Genomic DNA, 25796 nt, shown 5'->3' on the forward strand with positions numbered 1-25796 from the left:
TTGAGGCTAGAAACCTGGAAGACAACACAGACAGAGAGGAGGAGGAGGAAGAGGAGGAAGCACAGGGTGGAGGAGTAGGAAGAGGAGGCGCAGGGACGAGGAGGAGGCACACGGAGGAGGAGGAGGAGGAAGAGGAGGCGCAGGGAGGAGGAGGAGGAAGAGGAGGAGGAGACACAGGGAGGAAGAGGAGGCACAGGGAGGAGGAGTAGGAAGAGGAGGCGCAGGGACAAGGAGGAGGCACAGGGAGGAGGAGGAGGAAGAGGAGGCGCAGGGAGGAGGAGGAGGAAAAGGAGGCGCAGGGACAAGGGGGAGGTGCAGGGATGAGGAGGAGGGAGGTGCAGGAGGAAGAAGAGATAGAGGGAGGAAGAGGAGGCACAGGGAGGAGGAGTAGGAAGAGGAGGCGCAGGGACGAGGAGGAGGCACAGGGAGGAGGAGGAGGAGGCGCAGGGAGGAAGAGGAGGCGCAGGGAGGAGGAGGAGGAAGAGGAGGCACAGGGATGAGGAGGAGGGAGGTGCAGGAGGAAGAAGAGATAGAGGGAGAAGGAGGAGGCACAGGGAGGAGGAGGAGAGCACCCCGGGGCTCCGCCCTCCTCCTGCTGTTCTTCAGGCTGCACTGTGACCCGAGGACTTCCTGTCTGCAGTCAGACGTGTGTGAGCATGCTCAGATTCCTGCACGTCGTCCTCAGACTCTCTCCACTCTGTCGCTCCTGAGGAGAACACTGCGGAGCTGGATCAGGTGTCATCCAGGTAACTTCAGGGTTAACTCTGAGTGTTCAGTAGTACAAAGGGGGTTCACTTCTTACCGGCGTAGATCACCATGGAAACTTATGCTGAACACCGGACCTGCTCCGGAGCAGGTGATGTTGTTGATCAGAGATCAACCTGTACTCAATCTCAGATCCCATCGGCTTCAGTCTGAGACGATACACCCTCCGGGGACACCGGTGAACGCGCCGGGCGCTAAGCGATAATCGACTTCCTTTTCTTCGTGCTGCATCGTTACAGAAAGAGAAACCTCTCGTTTTTAACGGCTCTTACCTTCGCCCAAGTTTCAACATCATGATGCAGATTTGTAAGAAGTAAAAATTCCAGCGTCGTCAGGTCTGTCCTCAGGAGGAGAAGAAAGCTTTTAAAATGCTCGTTGGTTGAACGGAGGCCGGATCGATCTGGTGCATTCGAGGAAGTCAGGAAGTCTGAACACTACACAGCTTTCGTACACAGCGTCAAGGAATTAATCTCAAGTTAAATGTTAGCTCTAGAACACATTGTTAGCTGTTAGCTGCTAGCATGCAGACGTCTGTTCATAGAGATTAATAAGAAGCTAAGTCGTCGTCAGATCACGCTGATGGAGCGGGGATGTCATTACGGAGGATTACGCTCCACCTGCTTTTGCTCTCCACACAGACTGTTCCTGCATACGCCGCAGCCTGCTGATACGTGATTGGTCAATAGTACTTGGCTACAAGTGTAGTTCAAACAGAACACTTGCTGATCTCTTGATTTGGGAGCTCTGTGAGCTGATGGTGAGAGGGAGGAGGGAGAGAGAGTGCTAAAACACTTCCTGTTTACGTCTGATTTTATGAAACATATTCCTGACAGATATTGATCGAGCTTCACCGATAAACATCTCCAGCAGAGGCTGATCACAGCTCTGGAGCCTGAAGATCTTTGGTTCTTATCACATATGAACGTAAACTTGCTCCATAGTTTGATACGTCTGAGAGAACAAGTCTACATCGGTCGTTAACAAAAACACATCAGTGCAGCGTGTTCATCTGCTGTAACACACGACTGTTCTAATAAACATGTGGTGCTCTGATGATGCAGCAGATGATTATATCTGCACATCTACACAGTCTTGTTGCTGTCTGTCCTTCCTGCATCCATTTCCATGATTTCAGACTCGCCCGTGTTTTGATTGGTCGTTTGCGCCTCGTAGAAACGCTGGGCTGACTGATCGAGGTGATAGTAGGAGGAGACATGGCGGCCATCTTTATATACAGTCAATGTTTCAATAAAGTTAGAATAATCATGTAAGTTTTTTTGTTTTATTGTAAGCAGGAAGTTGTATAAAAAGGTGTCCCAGGATTCTCCAGGTGACATTTAAAACCTTTAAAAACCTTTTTAAAACCATTAAGCAGCAAACTAACCGGAGCTCACGGCCAGGCGGGAACATACACGGTGTTTGAGACCAATCAGAACAAGAATCTTAAACAGAACTAAGCAGAATTATTATTTAAACATACTTTAAATAGTGATCCTGCTCACACCTTTCAGACCTACAGGTACACCGTTCACTCAGTCCAGCCCTGTTTCCTGTGAGTTCACTTGCTGCTGTGGACGCTCTGGTGGCGGACCAGGTTTCCCAGCACAGAGAAGCTCTTGCCGCATTGGGAGCAGGAGTAGGGTCTCTCCCCGGTGTGGACCGCCTGGTGCACCTTAAGGCTGCAGGACTGAGCGAAGCGTTTCCCGCACAGGCTGCAGCTGAAGCGGCGCTCTCCTGTGTGCACGATCATGTGCCTCTTGATGTGGGAGGACTGGGAGAAACGCCTCCCACACTGGGAGCAGCCGAAGGGTTTCTCCCCCGTGTGCACGCGCTGGTGTGTCTTCAGCTGGTGCAGGTGGATGAAGAGCTTCCTGCAGTGGGGGCAGGAGAAGATCCGCTCCCCGGCGTGGGAGCGCTGGTGCACCAGGAGGTCTCTGCAGGAGGAGAAGACACGGCTGCACTGCTGGCAGCTGAACGCTCGCTCTGACCTGCAGGGGAGGCTACTGGTGAAGCAGGAGGAGGAGGTGTTACTGAAGGAGGAGACGGGGGCGGAGTCTGATGTGGAACTGCTGCACAGGTGAGAAAACGAGGAGGAGAGCGGGTCCTTCAGGGTCCGGAGTCGGGCTGAGGAGCGTCTTTGAGGAGCAGTCAGGGATCGAGCCACCTCCGGGGAGGAGAAGAGCTCTTCGAAGGAGGAGGAGTCCAAGCTGCTGCTGCTCACACACACTGACCCTGCCTCCTCCTGTTTGACTCCTGCCGACCCCCCCTCTGCCCCCCTCCAGTCTGCAGCACACAGACCCTTCAGGGAGTCCAGAGTCTTCATCAGTGCCTCCTCTTCATCAGGGCCCACATCAAGCTGGTGTTCGTCTCTGATCAGCTCTGGACTCTCCTGGTCTCTGTGAGGACCAGGACCCTCGTGGATCAGCTCTGGACTCTCCTGGTCTCTGTGAGGGCCAGGACCCGTGTGGATCAGCTCTGGACTCTCCTGGTCTCTGTGAGGGCCAGGACCCGTGTGGATCAGCTCTGGACTCTCCTGGACTCTGTGAGGACCAGCACCCGCGTGGATCAGCTCTGGAGGGACACAGGTCTGACCCAGAGTTCTGGTCTTTGCAGGTTTCTGTTCCTCCAGCTGAGCTTCAGGTCCAACGCGGTCCTGGTTTTCAACGACAGCGGGGGTTTGTGGGTCCAGGCTGGGAGGGGGGGCGGCGCCTGCAGGTCCAGCTGAAGAACAAACAGAGGACAAAACAGTGACTTCATGTTCTTATGCAGATAAAGAAATCACCGCTGACACATGAATGTGGACTAACACATGTACAGGCACATGTACATCCTGCAGTAACGTGTGGTGTTCCTCTTCAGACACAGACCGCATGTTCGGACCAGCTGTGAGGAGGGTCTGCTCTCTGTTATCTTTGAACCTCGAGCTCTCAGTGAAGTGACACAAACAGCTGCCACAACACCATCCCCTCTGTTCTCTGTACGGACCGAATGAGCCGAGCGGAGGAGAAGAACCCACATGAACACTATGAACTGTACCTGTCGTCTCATCTGGTCTTTTTCAGATTCGAGTATTTAAGACAGTAGAGCAGGCGGTTTCTTTCATGTCTCACATTGTGAACGCCTACAGCCTGACCTCATCAGCTTCCTGTTACATTCAGACAGGACTGAAAGAGGCTTAGCCAGTCAGTGTCCCAGAGGGTTAGGCCGTCATGCCGAGTGTGGCTCAGCAAGTTTCAGGATCATTAGTCCCAAGGTAGTATCTGCAGAGCACAACGGGAGTCACTTCTTCCCGGTGTGAGACACAACACTAGTTTCTGATTGCCGGGCAGCGCAGTGTCAGGGCCCCGCCTCCCTGACACGCTCGATTCCAGCCAGTCCTGGCAGAATGTAACAGGAGCTTCTGATGAGGTCACACAGACTCATGCTACTCAGAGAACCAAGGTTACGCAAGTAACCTAAAGTTTTCAGGACAGATTGCTGTTGGGGCTTGAATGAAAAGAGACTCAGAGGCAGACCGACAGGTGTCTTTGATACATACTGCTGCTGCTGTGAGGAGCTGAGTGATGGGCCTCCACCTGTCTGCACCTGCTCAGCTCCTCCTCCTCACTTTCCTTCTTTATCAAGACCCGCTGTGGCTCTGTCGCAAACAGCTGTGGCTCCGCCCCCTGCCTCGTCACAACCAGCTGTGGCTCCGCCCCCTGCTCCATCACAACCAGCTGCTGACAAACACAATGTCATGTGTCAAAGTCATGAATCTGGCTGTGCCGCTGACAGAATCTTGCACAGGGACAAACATGGATACTATGACTGATGAGGAGGACAGGAGAAGAGATGAAGTGAGTCGGGCTGAGCGCAGCACTGACCTCGGGCCGCTCCGCTCTGCTGGACTGGACTCTTCCTTCTCTGAGGTGAGGATCTGATCAGAGCAGATCACAGGAGTGAGAACACGTTTACACGACCACAGGTAACATGCAGGTCGTCTCTGTTACACACGAAGAGAGGAAACCTGAGAAAGTTATAACACAGTCAGAGTCACCACAGACTCTTCCTGTTATGACTTCATCACCTGGTACAGACGCCACTAACACTGAGCTGTCTCCCTCAAACCTCAGTCACATGATCCATCCTTTAGTGAGATAATCCTGAGTGATGCTGTGATCCATATTTAATAATCAGGTTGTTGTATTACTGTTTCGTCTATAAATTATATGTATACATTATGACTATATATAATATGTGCTCTATTAGACTAAATGTTATTTAGAAACGTCATATTAATGTCATTTGGTGTTCATCGTCCAACTGTCAGACTTTGTACTTCTGTTGGATCGTTGTGTACGTTTAAAGAACACACTGATCAGGTGATCAGGACTTCTTCATGTTAAACTATGGCTCACCTCTGCAGCTTGTAGGAAATGCTCTACAAAATGTTAGACACACCCTGTTTCCTGCTCAGACCACCTCAGAGGGATGCTCTGCGGTGTCCTCCTGTGCAGTGTAGCTCACGTGACTCCTTGCTCGTTTACATTAGATGGTTCTGCGCATGTGTTGATGAGAACCACTCCGGTGATCAGAGGTACCAAATTAAACACACAGACAGAAACAACCAGCTTAGTTCTGCTGTTAAAACGAACCTTTTCTGAATGGACTCTGGTGTGTAACATGCTCACCTGTCTTGGTGCAGGTGACGTTCAGCGACGGGGGGGGCAGCTCTCCGGACCGGACCTCCATCACCCTCAGGCGGCTCTTTAGGACCCGGTTCTCCCTGTGGCTCCGGGAGATCTCCAACCTTAGGGAGGAGAACCCGTCCTCCACCAGCTGACAGATCTCCGCCACCGCCGCGTTAGCTAACACCTCCATGATGGAGACCAGCTGAGAGTGGAAATCCACAGAAACCGCCATCCTTCGTGTCCTCGCGGCACGGCCCGGCACGGCCCACTTCAACTAAACTACGCTGGTAGTGTTGGTAGCATCATATGCTAACACATGAGACATTACTCTCTGTAGTGCTACGAGTTAGGAACAGGGCTCTGTTATTCTCTGTTTACTTCCGGGTGCGCCGCAGGGCTTCTTCTTCGTTGGTTTTCAGAGGCGCCCTCTACTGGAGAGAAATTAACACTAAATTCTCCCGACTATCTTTTACTTGACAGAAAAAAATGGAAATACATTTCAATAATAAAAATCACCCCCCAGCCCGCCTCCCATCCTCTAATGACTACTCACTGACTTTGTTCGCTCCTGTCTGGATCTCGATCGTTGCTTGTGCTGTATTAACTCTCAGGTGTACGTCGCTTTGGACAAAGGTTCTGCTACATGAAACTGTGACATTGTAATTAGTCTACTCAGGGCCTGGAGTGCTACTGGAGGCCTCTCAGTGACCCCTGCACTTCCTCCCTGCTTTATTAACAACTTAGCAGGAACGTCATCACAAAACAGAACATCTGCCGCAGGTTGAGCATACATGCAAAATGAAAAACTCACATAAATAAAAAGAAGGGCTACCTCAACAACTTAAAATGATGAAGTACAGGAAGCAGGTTGATGGCTTTCTTGTCTTTAACCAGTTGAAGTGACTTACTCTGTAACTCAGTCTTCCAATGGTTACTCCGTAAATGTAGTCCCATTAATGACCTGTTGGGGGCAGCAACATTCATTTCCTGTGTCCAGTTCGCCTCGGAAGAAGAACCAGAAGTGACGCCATGTTTGCGGTTTCAGCTTGTGAACAGAGAAAGGAGAAGCTACTTTAGCCTAGCCATCTTTCACCTCCTGTACAGTCTTTTGTTGTAATGATTTAACTAAAACTCCAACCTTTCCTGCCAACCCGCGGAGGAGTTTAACGGTTCTTTTAAAGCGACGCCAGCGAGCCCCCCTCGGTACGAACCATGACCGGCCGTCTGGCCTTCCAGACCCAGCTGGCCTCCATCATGGAGGTGCTGGCTAACGCGGCGGTGGCGGAGATCTGTAAGCTGGTGGACGACGACTACGCGGTGGTGAGTTTACAGATGTCCCAGTGTCAGAGAGAGAACAAGGCCCTGAAGAGGAAGCTACACCTGCTGGAGCTGAAGATGGCCCGGGGAAACGCCGAGAGGAGGCTCCGGGAGAGCGCCATGAACACCGGCCGGCCCAGGGTGCAGATCACCGGCAGCGACAGGCTGCGAGGGGCCGCCTCCGCCTCCACCGGTGAGAATAAGACCAGAACTGAACTTATTCTGGCTGCTTTAATAACTTAGTGCTTTGGTTTATAATGGCATTTAAATGTTTCTGGCCTTTATGTAACTAAGATAAGTCCATCGTTGATCCTAATAGCAGATATATTTAGTTGTTCTTACTATTATGGTGTAGTCATAATTACACGGTGTGTATTATATTTGTTCAGTGCATGACAGGAGACATTCAGCCAACAACCAGTGCTGAGCAGAAAGTGCTTTCCTGTAATTTAAGTATACTTGCACGTAGTTTACACGTATCTCTCTCTTATGTAGAGACCACTCAGATTCAGAAATCAGTATAAGTTTATGTTGGCTGATAGATAAGAAGAACTTTCACTCACACACAGGTGAAGATTAATGAGGAAGTACATCGTCCAAATCTGGATTCAAATGTCCATTTTATTTTACAGCAAACAACATAAGTAATAATAACAGTTAATATGCTTATTACTATAATAGTCTGACTACAGCGCTGAGCAGAGTCAAACACAGACACAACCTGTGAACCTGAACGTCCTGTAACGAGCAGGAAATCAGCCTCCTATAGACTGTTACATTAGGATGGTGATGAAACTGCTGTCCGTGTTTGAAACAGGTGTGTGTGTGTGTGTGTGTGTGTGTGTGTGTGTGTGTGTGTGTGTGTGCAGACGGGGTGTTTGGGGGACAGGTGGACGTGGTGCTGTGGTCGGGACGAGCTGCTGCACGAGACACTGAGGTGATCCACTCTGACGGCATGCAGAGGAAGGTGAGCCAAACAGTCATCCTCAGGATCTGAGAGAGGCATAAATATACATCTGGTCTCACCTGGTCTCATCTGGTCTGCAGTCTCCAGACGTGGAGCTGGTGGAGCCGGAGGCGGCGCAGGTGAAGGAGGAGCAGGTGGAGGTGAACATGTCAACAGTCAAAGAGATGGAGGAAGACGTGGCGCTGATCAGAGACGATGGTGAGTACAGACTCATGTGTGCACAAGAGCCTCAGGCCTGGAGGATGAACTCAGGTGTTTTATAAAGGCTGAGGTGAGGCGCTGAGGTTTAACCCTTTAATAACTGACCTCCCACAGACGGCTGACGAACCCATCTAAGGACACCTGTGATAGCTGGAGACATCACCACGTTGTTTGTTTACGCGCTGTTTCAACTGATCTCAGATAAAAACACTGTAAACAACCTGCATGTTGTTCAAGTGTTGGAGTTATGAGATATTTACAGATGCTCTAAGACACAATAAAAACTATTTGGGCACTTGATTTATTTCTCAATGCAGAACACCTTAAACACCGAATATGTCCATCCATTACCTGTAGCGCTGATCCTGCTCAGGCTGCAGGATGTCTGACACCCTGACACGCCGCTCAGATCTCCTCCGCAGAGTTAAACATGTTGTTCATGTTTCTCCGTTCAGAACAGTTTTGGATCGACATGTTTGTGTGTACATGTGGAACAATCGAATAAAGTTATATATATATGTTTTAATGTATGACATCACTTCAGTACTGCCCTCTCGTCTCTGTGGCGGCGTTTAAAGGGTTAATGTGTTCTCCTGTCGTCAACAGTTTCAAACATTAATGCTTCTTCTTCTCTTCTCTCTTTGCCCTCCTCGTCTCCGTACAGGAGTGGTGGAGTGTGTCCCCTGTGGACCTGCAGGACAGAGACCCGACCTTGAACAGCAGCAGACCCAGTCCACTCCCAGCCAGAACCAGAACCAGACCCAGACCCAGAGCAGCAGGAGGAGGCGTGCCAGCAGCAGAGGAGTGGAGGTCAGTGACTCCTCTCCTCTCCTTAACTGTGAACTCGTTGCCTCTGTCGCGGGCAGAAACTCTCTGCAGGAGGCGATAAAGCGTCCGCAGGTCGCCGGCAGCAGCAGCGACTCTCTGTTTGACGTGTCGTGTGATGGAGATAAAAGCTCGCACTTGTTGGTTGAGGAGTTTTTTGACGAGCGGTCACGGGCTGAAGTGGAGGGAAGGAGGCCGCCACGTTCGTACTCAATGGCGGCGGCTGATTTCCCATCGACCTCCTCCGATGTGAACGGCTGGACTGGTTACTGTTTCCCACAGTCACAGTCTGTCAGTGAACGCAGCACAGTGAACCCCCGAACAGGCACCAAGGAGAGACTGTTCGTCTGCAGCTACTGCGGCAAAGCTTTCAACCGGCCCAAGAAGGTGGAGATCCACCAGCGCGTGCACACGGGGGAGAAACCGTTCAGCTGCTCCACCTGTGGGAAGACGTTCTCGGAGGCAGGGAACCTGAGGAAGCACCAGAGGGTTCACAGCGGAGAGAAACCGTACAGCTGCGGGATGTGTGGACGCGGATTCGCCTGGATCAGGAACCTGAAAACTCACCAGCAGAAGAGCCACCCTGAGGTGTACACTGAGGGGACACCTGGGGACACACCTGAGCTGTCCACTTACACCTGAACGCTCCTGCAGGGTGATGATTGGACCTTCTTGTAAACACACCTGTGAGTGTGTGACACAGAAACAGGTGTTAATGTGACTGTTGTTACTCTCTGCACGCTGACAGGAAACAGCTGTCGTGGTCAGACGATGTCTCACTCTGGACAGCTGGGACAAATTCACACCAGCCTGTTAGCCTCAGGTGCTGTATGAGTTTCCCTCACGCTGTGGTTGGTCCGCTCACACTGTGCATCGTGTTTAAAGGTGAGCTCAGAGGAGCTGCTCTGCATCGTCCTTCCTAAAGGAGCACCTGCTGCTGTCAGACGATCTCATGTCCCGTCACTTTAGTCCGTCCCTTTAACAACACTGAACCAGTACATATTTAATGACTCAAACAGACACAGAGCTGCTCTCTAGTTTTATAAAACGTAGTTCAGACAGGAGGAAATATCTGCATGGGACTATTTTCAGCGGTGGATGAATCCACATTGGTGGTCCAGTGAGAGGTGAAGCTGCAGGACGAGTGTTTGAAAGCAGTAGCAGAGGGAGAAACCTACAGACACGGTTCAGACTGCCTCCATAACAACCACAGTTCAAATATTTCATCAAAGAGACACATGTCGGTGAGTCTGCAGGGTGAGCCTCAGGAGGTTAACCTGTGAGGTGTACCTGTGAGGTGTACCTGTGACGAGTACCTGTGACGAGCATGTTAGGGCCCTTAATAATTAAAACTACACAGAAATAAAGTTGAGTGTTTGGTTCGTAACACAGATATTAGTGTGTTAAACTACCAGGGTACACTATGAAGCCGGATCAGCGGTTACCAAGGTAACTTTAGGGTATACTCCAGGTTCTCAGCACTACCAAGGTGGTTCACTTCCTGCCGGGGTAGATCACCATGGTAACTTATGCTGAACACCTGAGGGGGGTGTACTAGGAAGTGAGATCAGAGGGTTAGTCGTGTCTGTTGAGCCTGACCTCAGAGCTTTCAGTGTCAGGAAGCTGGCTGTGTTTTAACCTGGATAGATCACCATGGTAACTTACTCTGCAAAGCTCACCTGGTGGGGCCCAGGTGATGTTCAGAGTTTGGGCTTTAAGCTCCGCCCTGTCATTGATAACGATGTTCTCTGGGTAATAAGCTCCTCAGCTGAGGCTATACAGAAACTTCTGGAACGTAACATTCGGCATGTAGAGACACAGAACGAAGCTGTGCAGGTAGAGCAGCTCGTACTGTAACATCACATCACAGAGCCTATGACTCAGGTAGTGATCAGTATTATATGACCCCCCCTCCAGTCTCCCTCTTCTCTTTTTACCTGTTTGCTTCAGGTAAAATGAACACTTCAGATTCCAGCAGATCATCCAAACAGTAACAGAGCGATGAGGACACAGCAGCTAAGGACACTGGATCACGTTTTTGTTTGCTCCTGATTTCCTGCCGACAGTTTCACACGGCTGGTTTGAACACAGATAATAAAACTGATCATCTAATCAATCATTTGAATTCTGTTTGGACAAATGGTAAAGTTATTTACCTTTTTCATGAAGTGAAAGTTTCCGACCTAACTGTAGTTCCTGACTTAAATCATGTATACCATTGTTACAGTGTGAGAGTTGTACTGTGTGTAGTTGTTACATTAGAAATAAACTGGAGGCACTGAGTGTTTGTGTGGTGAAATAAAAACATTAATTTACATATGTACACAATAATTTCTGCAGCGTTCCTCTCTTGTCTTATTGCAGCAGCAGCGTTGGTTTTTACTGTAACAACATTTATATTCATCATCACGTCTCCTTGAAACGACTGAAGCAGACAATGATCGCTCCTTTATGTGGGGAAGAGGCGTCCCATGATGTGTAAAACGCCCCTTTGTGAGCGCGCTCAGAGCAGAAAGCCTGAGTTAACAGAAAGTTCGTAGCCACCTTTGTGATACCTGTTATCTCTGACTGTTATCTCTGACTGTTACCTCTGATTGTTACCTCTGATTGTTACCTCTGACTGTTATCTCTGACTGTTAGCTCTGACTGTTATCTTTGTTACCTCTGACTGTTATCTTTGTTATCTCTGACTGTTATCTCTGACTGTTATCTCTGACTGTTACCTCTGATTGTTACCTCTGACTGTTATCTCTGACTGTTAGCTCTGACTGTTACCTCTGATTGTTACCTCTGACTGTTATCTCTGACTGTTAGCTCTGACTGTTATCTTTGTTACCTCTGACTGTTATCTTTGTTATCTCTGACTGTTATCTCTGACTGTTATCTCTGACTGTTATCTCTGACTGTTGTCTCTCACTGTTGTCTCTGACTGTTGTCTCTGACTGTTACCTCTGACTGTTACCTCTGACTGTTACCTCTGACCGTTGTCTCTGACTGTTGTCTCTGACTGTTGTCTTTGTTACCTCTGACTGTTGTCTCTGACTGTTATCTCTGTTACCGCTGACTGTTGTCTCTGACTGTTGTCTCTGACTGTTATCTCTGCTGTTACGTCTGACTGTTACCTCTGACTGTTTCTTTGTTATCTCTGACTGTTACCTCGGACTGTTACCTCTGACTGTTACCTCTGACTGTTGCCTCTTTTACCTCTGACTGTTACCTCTGACTGTTACCTCTGACTGTTACGTCTGACTGTTACGTCTGACAGTTACCTCTGACTGTTATCTCTTTTACCTCTGACTGTTACCTCTGACTGTTACCTCTGACTGTTATCTCTGTTACCTCTGACTGTTACCTCTGACTGTTACCTCTGACTGTTATCTCTGTTACCTCTGACTGTTACCTCTGACTGTTACCTCTGACTGTTACTTCTGACTGTTACCTCTGACTGTTGCCTCTGACTGTTGCCTCTGACTGTTATCTCTGACTGTTACCTCTGACATTTACCTCTGACTGTTACCTCTGACATTTACCTCTGACTGTTGTCTCTGACTGTTGTCTCTGACAGTTGTCTCTGACTGTTGTCTCTGACTGTCATCTCTGACTGTTGTCTCTGACTGTCATCTCTGACTGTTGTCTCTGACTGTTATCTTTGTTATCTCTGACTGTTACGTCTGACTGTTGTCTCTGACTGTAACCTCTGACTGTTACCTCTGACTGTTACCTCTGACTGTTATCTGTTACCTCTGACTGTTACCTCTGACTGTTATCCCTGACTGTTATCTTTGTTATATCTGACTGTTACCTCTGACTGTTATCTGTTACCTCTGACTGTTACGTCTGACAGTTACCTCTGACTGTTATCTCTGTTACCTCTGACTGTTACCTCTGACTATTATCTGTTACCTCTGACTGTTACCTCTGACTGTTACCTCTGACTGTTATCTCTGTTACCTCTGACTATTATCTGTTACCTCTGACTGTTACCTCTGACTATTATCTGTTACCTCTGACTGTTACCTCTGACTATTATCTGTTACCTCTGACTGTTATCTCTGACTGTTACCTCTGACTGTTATCTCTGACTATTACCTCTGACTGTTACCTTTGTTATATCTGACTGTTATCTCTGACTGTTATCTCTGACTGTTATCTTTGTTATATCTGACTGTTACCTCTGACTGTTATCTTTGTTGCCTCTGACTGTTATGTCTGACAGTTACCTCTGACTGTTACCTCTGTTTCCTCTGACTGTTATCTCTGACTGTTACGTCTGACAGTTACCTCTGACTGTTATCTCTGTTACCTCTGACTGTTACCTCTATTATCTGTTACCTCTGACTGTTACCTCTGACTATTATCTGTTACCTCTGACTGTTACCTCTGACTGTTACCTCTGACTGTTATCTCTGACTGTTATCTCTGACTGTTGTCTTTGTTGCCTCTGACTGTTACCTCTGACTGTTACCTCTGACTGTTATCTCTGACTGTTATGTCTGACCGTTACCTCTGACTGTTGCCTCTTTTACCTCTGTTATCTCTGACTGTTGCCTCTGACTATTATCTGTTACCTCTGACTGTTACCTCTGACTGTTATCTCTGTTACCTCTGACTGTTGCCTCTGACTGTTGCCTCTGACTGTTGCCTCTGACTGTTGCCTCTGACTGTTGCCTCTGACTGTTACCTCTGACTGTTGCCTCTTTTACCTCTGTTATCTCTGACTGTTACCTCTGACTATTATCTGTTACCTCTGACTGTTACCTCTGACTGTTATCTCTGACTGTTATCTTTGTTATCTCTGACTGTTACCTCTGACTGTTACGTCTGACAGTTACCTCTGACTGTTATCTCTGTTACCTCTGACTGTTATCTCTGTTACCTCTGACTGTTACCTCTGACTGTTATCTTTGTTGCCTCTGACTGTTGCCTCTTTTACCTCTGACTGTTACGTCTGACAGTTACCTCTGACTGTTATCTCTGTTACCTCTGACTGTTGCCTCTGACTGTTGCCTCTGACTGTTGCCTCTGACTGTTACTTCTGACTGTTACCTCTGACTGTTATCTCTGACTGTTATCTCTGACTGTTATCTCTGACTGTTACCTCTGACATTTACCTCTGACTGTTGTCTCTGACTGTTACCTCTGACATTTACCTCTGACTGTTGTCTCTGACTGTTACCTCTGTTATCTCTGACTGTTGTCTCTGACTGTTGGCTCTGACTGTTATCACTGTTGCCTCTGACTGTTACCTCTTTTACCTCTGACTGTTATCTCTGACCGTTATCTCTGTTACCTCTACCTGGTGCTTCACGCTTTGTTAAACCAGCTTACTGAAAGAAAGATTGGTTCATTCATTCTACGAAGGTGGTTCATTTTTTACCGGGGTAGATCACCATAGTAACTAATGCTGAACACCTGACCTGCTCTGGAGCAGGTGATGTTGGAGATCAGAGATCAACCTGTACTAAACATCACCTACTGACCAATCAGGTCTCTTGATTCAGATGTTCTGTGAGCTGATGGTGAGAGGGAGGAGGGAGAGAGAGAGTGGTCAAATATTTCCTGTTTGCCATCTGATTTTATGAAACATATTCATGACAGATATTGATCGAGCTTCACTGATAAACATCTACAGCAGAGACTGATCACAGCTCTGGAGCCTGAAGATCTTTGGTTCTTATCAGATATGAACGTTAACTTTAAACCGCTTTAAACTGAATTTTATATTTATTTTATTAGCTCTATAAGACTGAGAGAATAAGTCATTAATACATTTAATGTACCACAGGTATTATAGTCAATATGTGGTGCTGGTGCTGTGCTTGTCCACAGAGCTGTCAATCATGAGGCCAAACCCCCTTTTTATAGCATTAAATAACTAATTAAAAATAAAGTTGTCAGAAAAATTAACACTGGACATAAATCAGCAAGAACTAACTATAATGACAGAAACCATGTTTGAGAAAAATTTATTTGGTTTCTATTTTGATTTTACAGTTTGACCCATGTCCCATCTGTTAACATGGAGGAGGCGGGCTTTATGACCTATTCTGCAGCCAGTCAGCAGGGGGCGACAGAGAGGGTTTGGCTTCACTTTTAGGGAGCTGTCATGTCGGCCATCTTTTTTATACAGTCCGTGGTAAAGATAATTATATCAACGTCATTAAATCACCTGTTTGTGTTGTTGGAGCCTTTAGAGGACAAATAATCTCTCTGTGGGATTTATGGAACTTTCTGTCCGTGCAAGAAGTCTGAGCTCCAGCTTTCTGGTGAGTTAAATGTTAGTGTTGTTGTACTGTACTTTTCAGTGTTTATCAAACATTTATTTAATCGTCAGCCAGTAAACAGGAGTCAGGAGAGATTACAGCAGACCGTAGTGATGAGAAGATACTTTAAGTTTCTCGTTCAGTGTTGTTATTCATGCAGTCAGTCACCGCCACAAACAGAATCTCCTCTGTGGGAATCACAAAGTTAAACTAGCTCATTCATTATTTATACACTTTATGGCTAATAACCGCTAGCTACACTAAGAAGCATATAGCCTATCTTCTTAGCCGTAGCTGGCCTAGTAGCTTCGAGCTAAATGGCTGTGTTTCAGCAACAAAGTTTCATGCAGCCCGCCCACAGGCTGTAGCTCGGTCGCGCTCCGCCTCTTTGCCCGTCTCTGGATTAGCCAGCTCTGGCGTTTCCAATATGGCGACCGCCAGCGGCAACGCAATTCAGGCTTCAAAGCGCTTCTTCAGAAACCAATGGGTGACGTCACTGAGACCATGTCCATTATTTATACAGTCTGTGGTTTCTGCCTAACATGAAGTCAAACATGAAGCATTACTCTGAGCGTGTGTTAAAGGAGCATTACACCAGTTACTCACACTACACTACACTTACACTAGTTATCAACAAAAAAGGCGGAAAACTTGTTTTTTCAAGGGAGAAGCTGCTTTCACTTCGAAAAACGGGGAAGCCAGCATCGTTCACCCCATACCGTAGGAGCTGAGACAGGCGTACTGAGGCTGCAGAGCCTGAGCGACGGTAAAGGCTAAGTTAACAGTGAAGCAGTGGAAGTACAAGCCCTCTGTTCCAGCGATAGTTACGGGGAATGTGATCTGTTCAACCAAGAAGACAGACGAGCTTGCTGCCCTTGTGAGAAACGACAGGACATAGGCCTACAGGAGTGCAGTTTACTGTGCCTCTCTGAAACATGGCTAACAGCTAACACCCAGGATGCTAACGTGGACCTACCAGGATTCACTACAGTCGGAGCGGACGGGGACTCACACTGTTTATTAACAACAGATGGTGCCACCAAGGACATGTTAGGGTGAAGGAGATCACGTGTAGCAGGGACACTGAGCTGCTGGCGCTGGGTCTGAGACCTTATAACATGCAGAGGGAGTTTGCGCATGCCATTGTCGTTTGTGTTTACATCCCTCCATGGGCGCATGCAGAGACCACGTGAGACGCAAACCCTGCACCCTGCACCCAGAGGCTTTCATTGCCATCTCAGGAGACCTCAACCATGTAACACTCCACTCCACATCACCGGACTTCCATCAGTTTTTAAGCTGCCCCACCAGGAAGAACAGGACATTAGACCTTTTGTATGCTAATGTGAAGGATGCTTTCACAGCCACCCCGCTGCCCCCACTGGAGAAGTGTGATCACAACCGAGTGATACTGAACCCACAATACAAACCACGGATCCAGACACAACCTCAAACCACATGTTCTTTGAGCAGGTGGTCTCCTGAGGCAGAGGAGGATCTGAGGGACTGCTTTGGGTCTCCTGACTGGAGCGTTCTGGAAGAGCCACATGGTGAGGACACGGAGCCAGATGACTTCCGGCCGGTTGCACTGACAACACACATGATGAAGACCATTGAACGGCTTCTGCTCCAGCTCCTCAGACCCCAGGTGCACCATGCACAAGATCCTCTGCAGTTTGCATACCAGGCGAAGGTGGCCGTGGACGACGCCATCCTCCATCTGCTACACAGGGCTCACTCTCACCTGGCGGGGGGCAGTGGTGTGGGGAGAATCGTGTTCTTTGATTTTTTTCAGCGCCTTTTATACCATCCAGCCCCTACTCCTGAGAGACAAGCTGACTGATGAGTGTGGACCCACATCTGATGAGATGGATTACAGACTACCTGACAGAGAGACCACAGTACATCAGGCTGAAAGGCTGCACATCTGACACTGTGGTCAGCAGCACTGGAGCACCACAGGGGACGGTACTTTCCCCTGTCTTGTTCACCCTCTAAACCTCTGACTTGAAGCACAACTCCGAGCACTGCCACATGCAGAAATACTCAGACAACACTGTGATCGTCGCCTGTGTCAGGACAAGAGGGGGAGAACAGGAGCCTGGTGGAGGACTTTGTGAGGAGGTCCAAGTCGAACCATCTACAGCTGAACACCTCCAAGACCAAGGAGATGGTGGTGGACTTCCGAAGGAACAGGCCACACCTGCAACCACTCTTCAGAAGAAAGGGCAGAGCCGTCTGTACTTTCTGAGAAGGCTGGGGTCCTTCAACATCTGCAAGAAACTGCTGCTGATGTTTTACCAGTCAGTGGTGGCCAGTGTTCTCTTCTATGCTGTGGTGTGTTGGGGAGGAAGCAGCAAGAAGAGGGACGCTGCGCGGCTGGACAGACTGAGGAGGGCTGGCCCTGTAGTGGGCACAGAGCTGGACTCCCTGAGGACCATGGAAGAGAGAAGGACCCTGGATTCACTGTTATCCATCCTGGACCACACCCACCACCCTCTGCACAGCACATTCATCAGGCAGAGGAGCGTGTTCAGCGGCACTCTGCTGTCCCAGTCCTGCTCCACAGACAGACCCAGGAACTCTTTTGTCCCCCTGGCCATAAGACTGTACAACTCCTCTGGGTGATGGGACGCAAACGTCTGTCTGTCTGTCTGTCTGTCTGTCTGTCTGTCTGTCTGTCTGTCTGTCTGTCTGTGTTCAGAACTGAATGTTTGAGTCAAAGAAAATCTTCTCCATTTGAATGTGTCTGCTGTCTCTGTTCATGTCTCTGTCATGTTCTGATGATGGCGCACTAACATCACTCCTCTCTTCATCCTGTGTGCAGAAGGAGGAGGAGGAGGACGTGGTGCTGGTGAAGGTGGAGGAGGTGGAGGAGGTGAGGACGGGGGCTCAGAGTCAGACAGGCCTCAGCATACAGGAGGGTGAGTCAAACAAAAACACAGTATTCTGCTGCAGGCCACTGATTAGTATTCTCTTATCAATCTATCAAACGTCCCGTCGTTCTGACGTGAATATGTGAAGTGTGTTTTGTTGTTATTGTTCAGAATTATTTCACACGATGTAACGATAATAGAAACATCGACTTTGGTCCTCCAAGTTTCTGTGTAAGTTTCTGTGTGCACTCTGAAAACCAAACGCAGAGAACACACGGACGTCTTTTTTTCACTTCATGCGTTAGACTGACAAACTAAGAAGAACCGTGAAGCAGCCGTCTCTGCTCCAAACATGAACACCACCTGTCTCTCATCGTCTCCGTCTGTGTCCACAGGTCTGGTGGAGTCCAGCACGGACGACTTCAGAGCAGCGCTGCCGTTCGATGAAATCACACACACCTCCACCAATCAGCTGTCTGACCTGCAGGAGAGTGGGCGGGGCTTCTCAGAGGTCAGCTATGGCAATTCTTCGCTGTGGACCAATGGGGGGGGTGGTTATTGTCATGACGGCAGCCTCCCGGGGCCGTCCTCTCGCTGCGTGCCCCTCTCATACCTGCCGGGCGATCTGATTGGAGCAGAGCCCGGCAGCTCTGGGAGGGGATTGGCTGCTGAAAGCTCTCGAGGGTTCCACCCCTCGGCGTCCTTTCAGCAGCAGCAGCTTCCTGTTATCGACCTGTCAGAGGAGTCCAGCCCCGCTCAGGCTTTAGATCAGATTCAGGGACCCCCACAGTTCCTGGACCCGGGTCAGAGTCCGGCTCAGGTGGGGTACAGCAGCGCTGACCTGCAGAAAACCCCCAGGAAGAGGGTCTGCGTCTGCAGGTTCTGTGGTAAAGGGTTTAGCTCCCCGGCTAACCTGGAATCCCACCTGAGGACTCACACAGGAGAGCGGCCGTACGGCTGCAGCGTCTGTGGCAAAAAGTTCTCCCAGTTCTGGAACCTGAAGATCCACCGGAACATCCACACGGGGGAGAGACCATACCAGTGCTCGCTGTGCCCCGAGAGGTTCTCTGACCCCAGCAACCTGAAGAAACACCAGAAGAGACACCACCCACAGACGTAGGCAGGCAGAGACGTCTCAGACATACACAGGATATCATGTCACTATGGGGTCGTAGATTACAAGCCTTATATTTCTAATCAATCATGACTCCACCGTCCAGGAGCTCTACAAGAGAATTAATCTCCTCAAGGAGCCAAAAGATGTTTTTACAAAGTTTCTCCAAAGTGCTGAAATCATAATAGTTCTGACAGAGTGGCTGAGAGAGTCACGTGTCTGACACACGCTGGAGTCACCTGTGTTATAGGAGAACAGTTTTTAAATTCGTTATCACCTCTGCTCCGCCCAGCAGTCACACTTGTCGCTCTGCAGACAACACGTCATCACAGAGTCTCTAGCTGTGTTCGAAATGCCGCCTTTCCTAGCAGCACGTCCTGATGTGGCCTAAATGTAGCATGCAGTATGCAAACAAAAGCTAAATGTGCAGTACGCCAACAATCCCCGGATGTCGTACTGATTCAGAGAAAGTCTCCAGTATGCATCGGACCAGTACACCTCGCCGACTGTATCCCACAATGCAAAGCGCTGGAACGTCACAGCGGCAGATGAAATGACGGACGGCAGAAGGGGGCGCTATAGCTAAAGAAGCGGCGGTTATTGTTTACTTCGGCCTGGTGTAGCATACTGCTAAATGAAATGAAAAGCTCCTCCATACTACAGACTACTGCCGAATGCAGTATAGCATGCAGCATGCAGCATGTAGCATGTAGCATGCAGCATGTAGCATGTAGCATGTAGCATGTGCTATAGTATGTAGTACGGCATTCCGAACACAGCCACAGAGTTTTTATTCAGAAGCTTCTTCTGCTTCATGATCCTCCTGCTCACCTGCCTGCTGCTTCCACTGTAAAACACTGCAGGGCCACTCCTGTGTTAAAGGGTGGATTATAAATAAAGGGACCTTTAATGACACAGTGCGTGTCATTAACAATAGGCTAATAATGGTATAATAGGTTTAATAGGTTTGTGTTGAGCAGTGGAGTGGTGAGAGTGACAGTGACACGCATGTAACTCCTATGACGCACTGTCGGCCATTATTCCAGACAGGACGGGGTCTGTATGCGAGCTACACAGACTGGGACTGAGGACGTGAGACGTGTGAGACGTGTGAGACGTGCAGGACAAACACTGCGGACGCTCAGTCTCTCTGATCGTGTTCTTCCAGTGGAAACAGTTAAACTCTGTCTCTATGAAGAACACAGTCCGCAACAACCATAAACTGTAAATGTAACTTTTTATTGTGTCACAATTTTGTACAGTGTGCTCCGTGTCCACAGCTTGTCCTATAAATCATTAAACTTGATAAAAACTCAACATGTGAATTTGTGTTTTTCTTACAAAATTGTGACACAATATTAGCATCAGCTGTGGAACCACAAGTGACCATGTTTGGATGAGAGGGTGGGGCTGGAGTGGACTGAGGGGTTAGCAAATGCTAAGTTATCAGCTATCTCCAGTGCTAGCTTGATGAGCAAGGTCTGTAATTCACTGTAACTGTGACATGCTAATGTTGGCTAGCTGAGTACAGCCTTTCAACAGAGTGTCTTTTAGTTCAACCCAACAGTGACTACACCAATGTCTTTCATACAGTATACGGCCTGCTTAGCTTAGCTTAGCTTAGCTTAGTTTAGTTTAGCTTAGCTTAGCGTAAAGACTTGAAGCAGGAGGGAACAGCTAGTGAAAATATCAGACTTCAAACTTCCTGGTAAACATGTTGTCTCTTGTTTGAGGGTTAGCTGTTAACTGTTTGTATAATGACATGAACAAACGTTTATCAGTGAACCTGTTGGTAGGAGCATTTGTTAGCTTTGGAGAGAGCAAGGTAAGCTGGTTTCCCCTGCTTCTGGCCTTCATGCTAAGCTAGGTTGCTAGCTTTCTGCTTTAGCTTCATACGAATAATGAATAGCACGATTTGAACAGTAAAAACAGATTGTTGTCACTTACTGATACAATAAGTCTATTTCAGGGTGAACACCTACCAACATGTAATTAAATACATGCTACATAAATGCTACACGCTAGGTGCACTCTCTGACGGTCTCTATGGACTGCTCTGTGCCTGGCTGCCTTGTTGTCACATGTGAATGTGTCTGTTCATCTCTGCGAGAGGAAGTGAAACTACCTGTGCTCGATACTTTTCATTGTCTTTACAGCTGATGATCAGGAAGCAGTGAACCATGTTGATTCCTCAGATTTCCCGCTTTTATTTGACAGCAGTTTAGTGTTAGCACACTGTGGATCTGAAGGATTCAAGCTCCCCCTCCTGAGTGTGATGTCACAGTAAAATGGCCACTGTGTGAATATGATTGTGTTTAAATGTCCATCTAGTCCAGTAGCCTGCAAGGTTGAAGTCTTTAACACCTTCCTCCCCCTCCCCTCCGCAGCCTGCAGCACCTCAGTCAACCCCCGTGATGTCACATGACCCCAGCAGTGTGGTGGCGGTCCAGCAGACGGTTCCAGACACCAAGGCAGAACCAGAGAGAAGAACCAGCACCAACCACCCTCTGAGCTCTGAATACTCTCTGTTTGAACTGGAGACCTTCTTCACCCGCTGGGCCCCTGACACTGACTCTGTGTCGCCCCCCGGCGGTCCTTCATCTTCTCTTCTTAACGAGGACTCAACAGAGTGTGATCAGGACGGAGTTATTATTGTAGAGAGTGAAGCACAAGCTCAACACGCGCTTCAGCCCCCACAGGGACCTGCAGCCGAGCGCTCGAGAGTCCACGTCCAACCAGCCAGATCACAGGGTGAGACACACGCTTCATCTGTCGCCGTTTTGCTCCTGATTTGGTCTGACACTGATAACTGCTGCAGCAGAAGTGTTAATACAGATCCTTTGATTCAGGATTGTCATGGCTGGAAGCAGAGAAACAAGTGGTATACCTGTACGACTAACCCTTCATGGCAGCACCTCTTCCATGTACTTTCTAGTGTAACATATTTCCAAATTGCTTTGTGGGCCAAACATCATAATAATAGTTTTATTTGAAGGCACCTTTCATGAGATTCAAGGTCACCTTACAGAGCATAAAAAATATAAAATAGGCAAAGTTCAAACAAACGGTATTAAGACACGTATGGTTAAAACCAGTATAGAACAACGAACAGAACCAGAGACGTGTAGTAGGCAGGGGGGGGTCAGGACAAAGACTGGAGGGATAGACGGGGAAACAGAAGGTGCAGAGCATCAGAGTGAGTGTGCCAGTTTGAACAGGTGGGATGTGAAAGCCGTCATGGTGTCAGACTGTCGGATGTGAGGGGGGAGGGAGTTCCAGAGCGTGGGAGCAGTGCGGCTGAAAGCCCTTGCACCCATGGTGCTGAGGCGTGAGGTGGGGACAGTCAGAAGACCGGCGGAGGATGAGCGCAGGGAGCGAGAGTGTCCTCCTGGAGGTAGGTGGGGGCTAGGCTGTGAAGGGCTTTAAAAGTACACCCACAGTTAGTCCTGTCCAGTCATGTCCCCAGGTCCAGTCTGCAGACCGATCCATGTGGTGTTTGGTTATGGGCCTTCTGTGCTGCTCATGGATTGCCCATAGCAAACGTCATGTTTGAGCAAAGGGTGACTTTTAAGTGCTCCTGGTTCCGGAAGGCCAAAGACCAATGACGGTCTTTGTTGTCATCTCATCAGATCTGAGGCCGTATGTCTCGGATCATAGCTGTAGAAACATAGATACCTCATTGGGCGCTGCTGTATGTCGCTGCTATGCTTCTGGCGGCTGCCATATTGGAGCGGTCAGGATCCGCTAGAAACAAATGGAACTTGCATTTAGAGATCCTTGATTTCTCAATAAAGTCCAGTGAAAGTCGATCAATACTGAACCGAGTTTGACGAAAAGCTCCACGTCTGCAAACAGAAAAAACATCATCTGTATCGGCTGTTTCTCCCGACACTGACAGCTGACGCAGACGTATGTCGAATCTATGTTTCTATATCTATGACTTGGACACTCAGCTGTCAACTGATCACCACCTGGTGTTGAGTTGGATCAGGTGGGGGGGGTTACCTGCACGTAAAGGTGTAGTGAGGGTGAACTGGGAACCTCCGGCGGAGGTCTCTGTCCATGAGGTCTTCAAATTCCATCTCCAGAAGGTTTTCTTATGCATCCCTGGGATGTTGGGGACATGGAATCTGAGAAGGCCACGTTCAAAGCCTCCATTGTGGAAGCGCATGCTCGTAGTTGTGGCCAGAAGGCTGTCTGTGCATGTCAGTGCAGCAACTTAAGAACCTGATGGTGAAACGTTTAGTCCACAGTGCTGGAGAGGAGGCTCCGGCCAGCCGTCGAACCAGAGAAGAGAGAACGATGCAGCAGACTCCGTCCTGCCCATGGAGCAATGAACTGGCTCTTTGCCCTTGCAGGGTTGCTGGGGGTGTCATGGGAGTTTGCTCTTCAAGTGTACTTGTGTTTTGTGGACTTGAAGGCCTAAGACTGTGCCCCCATCTGGGTCCTGTGGGGGGTACTGCAGGGACATGGGGTACCAGGCTCAGCCTTAGAGAGAGGGTAAGGAACTCAGACATCCGGATGGAGCTCTGAGTAGAGCTGCTACTCCTTCGCATCATAAGGAGCCAGTTGAGGAGGTTCAGCATCTGATCAGGATCCTACTGGAAGCTTCCCTGGTGTTTTCTGGACACGTCCAACTGGGAGGAGACCCCGGGGCAGACCCAGAGCTCGCTGGAGGGATTATATATCCCACCTGGCCTGGGAACGCCTCGGAATCCCCCAGGAGGAGCTGGAGGGACGTTGCAGAGGGACGTCAGGGCTAACCTGCTGAGCTGCCACCACGAGTATTTCCAGATTGCAGACATTTTGCTCACTCTGACTCGTGTTGCATTCTCCGCTGGCACTGCTTTGTAGTTGTTTTCTTTTGTCACATGATGAATGACCTAAAGTCAGTTCTTCTCCGCAGCTTTACAGCAGGGCAGTGGCAGCCATGACACATCCAGGCTGGTAACACAGCTCAACTCGCTGTAGGCTACTGTTCAGGAGAGGAGGAAGAATTGATTTATAATAATTTATAATTACAAGTTGATTTTTTCTAGGCTAAAAATTACAGGATCAGACTGGTGTGTACACTGGAGTCATTTTAAATGACCATTAAACACCAATCCCACATTGTGTCTGTATCAGAGGGACCCTGGGGTTCCTCTTACACAGCGTGCTAAGATATATCGATGATGTCATGTTATTCTGATTTTTGATGGCGCATGTGAGGCATGATGAATGTCCATGTGAATGGACGATAGTCGTCATTTCTACCTGGTCATGTGCACCTGCTTATCTGTGAGTGCAACAACAGATAACTGCTGTCACACAACCTGATCTGAGAACAGCCCACTTTATCCTCGATGATCTTTCTTTCCTTATCGCTCCCTGAGGGGATACTCCGTCTCTAACATCATGGCAGCTGTAGTTGTGTATCTGCTAAAGGCCAACAGGGTGACACAATCATACTGCTGAGTGTCATGTTTGTGTTCTGACCACCTGTTCTCTCTGCTTGCAGCTCTGTCTGCAGGCTCTTCAGTGTTCATCCCTCGGAGGATGCAGACTCCGTCCTCTCAGCCTCCGTGGAGCAGAACTTCCTCCCTGATGAGGAGCGCTCAGGCTCATCGGATCAGCAGCAGGATGTCTGCACAGACCGCAGCTACCAGTAACACTCCCAGTGTCAGCTCCTCCAGCAGGACTCTGAGCTCAGCGGCTCCACCTGTCAGGGGATCCTCAGCAGCGTTGGTCAGCATCGACATCTCTGCACAGCATCGAGCCAGCCTTCTGTCCCGCCACAATAAAAGCCAGGCAGCCAGCATGATGCCCGGCGTGCGGCGCAGGAAGAGCTACGTGTGCCGGGCCTGCGGCAAAGCGTTCTCCGGTCTGTCCAACCTGGAGGCCCACGAGAGAGTCCACACGGGGGAGAAACCTTTCCACTGCGACACCTGCGGGAAACGCTTCTCGGAGGCAGGGAACCTGAAGAAGCACCAGAGAGTCCACACCGGGGAGAAACCCTTCAGCTGTGAGCAGTGTGGGAAGAGGTTCGCCTGGATCTGTAACCTGAGGACTCACCAGCAGTCCGCCACAGGCTGCGGCCTGCAGGCCAGGGGGGGGCTGGGACTGGGCTGAATATCAGAGTGCACTGTTTTATTCCTCACGCAGACACACACACACAGACACACATGTTTTGTCATGTCTTTTACATGACGAATCAAGGTAAGACTGTCGGCAGTGACCATCCAGTGTTTGTCTGAAGAAGAGCAGTGACGAGCAGAAGGTCGACAGCACGAGCAGCACATCTTCATTCAGGGATAAACGGACACAGCTCATTAAGGAACAGACGGCGTGCTGGGTCGAGTGTTGTGGTTGGAAAGCTCAGTATTTTATTAACATCAAAATATATTTTAATATAACACAAAACCTTCTGTGTGGCCTATCATCCTCTACACTTACCAAAATAACAGGAATGCATGCATCTCCCTGGGACACAAAGCCCCTTCCACACATGCTCTGCACTCCTGAACATTTCCTGACATTGTCCATGTGGGCTTCGAGTGTGAACGGCTGAATTTCGGACCCCGACTTTCTCCTGCCAGCCTCCCAGTAACATGTCAGAGGAAAGTCCGGGTCGGCCGATGCCGACGCAGCAGGAAAAACTCAGGAACATTCACTGTGAGCGAGTGACGGGGGGAGGGAGGGGGAGAGGGTACTGTAGCGAACAATACATCACGAAAGTAATATCATGACTCTTCTATAACTGTGCTTCATTCGTCTCCACCACGTGTTAGTGTTTGTTCACTAAACTGCTTGAATCTG

At 49.0% G+C, this 25796-nt stretch overlaps 2 protein-coding genes across 9 annotated transcripts; one reads left to right on the forward strand and one right to left on the reverse strand.

Annotated features, from left to right (window-relative positions):
• Nucleotides 1-306: 306 nt before the first annotated feature.
• On the forward strand, nt 307-25796 carry LOC138604816 (uncharacterized). Its single transcript, XM_069676813.1, has 9 exons — nt 307-746; nt 5450-6945; nt 7622-7719; nt 7800-7917; nt 8585-8730; nt 17836-17932; nt 18280-18395; nt 21386-21749; nt 24499-25796. Exons 2-9 carry the CDS (start codon nt 6648-6650, stop codon nt 25107-25109), a joined length of 1848 nt encoding a protein of 615 aa, XP_069532914.1. The 5' UTR covers nt 307-746; nt 5450-6647; the 3' UTR covers nt 25110-25796.
• Nucleotides 2036-5926, reverse strand: LOC138604817 (zinc finger protein 768-like). Of its 8 annotated transcripts, none has more exons than XM_069676814.1 (4): nt 5436-5926; nt 4629-4681; nt 4304-4484; nt 2036-3486 (listed from the first exon to the last, which is right to left on the reverse strand). In XM_069676814.1, the coding sequence occupies exons 1-4, from the start codon at nt 5665-5667 to the stop codon at nt 2324-2326; spliced, it is 1629 nt and encodes a 542-aa protein (XP_069532915.1). In that variant the 5' UTR covers nt 5668-5926; the 3' UTR covers nt 2036-2323. The 8 variants fall into 8 exon arrangements, with proteins under 8 accessions (XP_069532915.1, XP_069532916.1, XP_069532920.1 ...); XM_069676815.1 differs by having other exon boundaries at nt 4304-4481; nt 5436-5925; XM_069676819.1 differs by lacking the exon at nt 5436-5926 and adding an exon at nt 5206-5389 and having other exon boundaries at nt 4304-4481.

Source organism: Semicossyphus pulcher, unplaced genomic scaffold (genome assembly GCF_022749685.1).
Source record: "Semicossyphus pulcher isolate SPU_LCO1_2020_fin unplaced genomic scaffold, fSemPul1.0.p SCAF_27, whole genome shotgun sequence".
Classification (NCBI taxonomy): domain Eukaryota; kingdom Metazoa; phylum Chordata; class Actinopteri; order Labriformes; family Labridae; genus Semicossyphus; species Semicossyphus pulcher.

Coding starts and splice junctions, on each gene's coding strand:
- LOC138604817 (XM_069676814.1), bottom strand. CDS start 5,667: ATGGCGGTTTCTGTGGATTTCCACTCTCAGCTGGTCTCCATCATGGAG. Junction 4,682..5,435: donor CGTCACCTGCACCAAGACAG/GTGAGCATGTTA, acceptor TGCTCTGATCAG/ATCCTCACCTCAGAGAAGGA. Junction 3,487..4,303: donor AGCTCCTCACAGCAGCAGCA/GTATGTATCAAA, acceptor TTTGTTCTTCAG/CTGGACCTGCAGGCGCCGCC.
- LOC138604816 (XM_069676813.1), top strand. CDS start 6,648: ATGACCGGCCGTCTGGCCTTCCAGACCCAGCTGGCCTCCATCATGGAG. Junction 6,946..7,621: donor GGCCGCCTCCGCCTCCACCG/GTGAGAATAAGA, acceptor GTGTGTGTGCAG/ACGGGGTGTTTGGGGGACAG. Junction 8,731..17,835: donor CCAGCAGCAGAGGAGTGGAG/GTCAGTGACTCC, acceptor TCCTGTGTGCAG/AAGGAGGAGGAGGAGGACGT.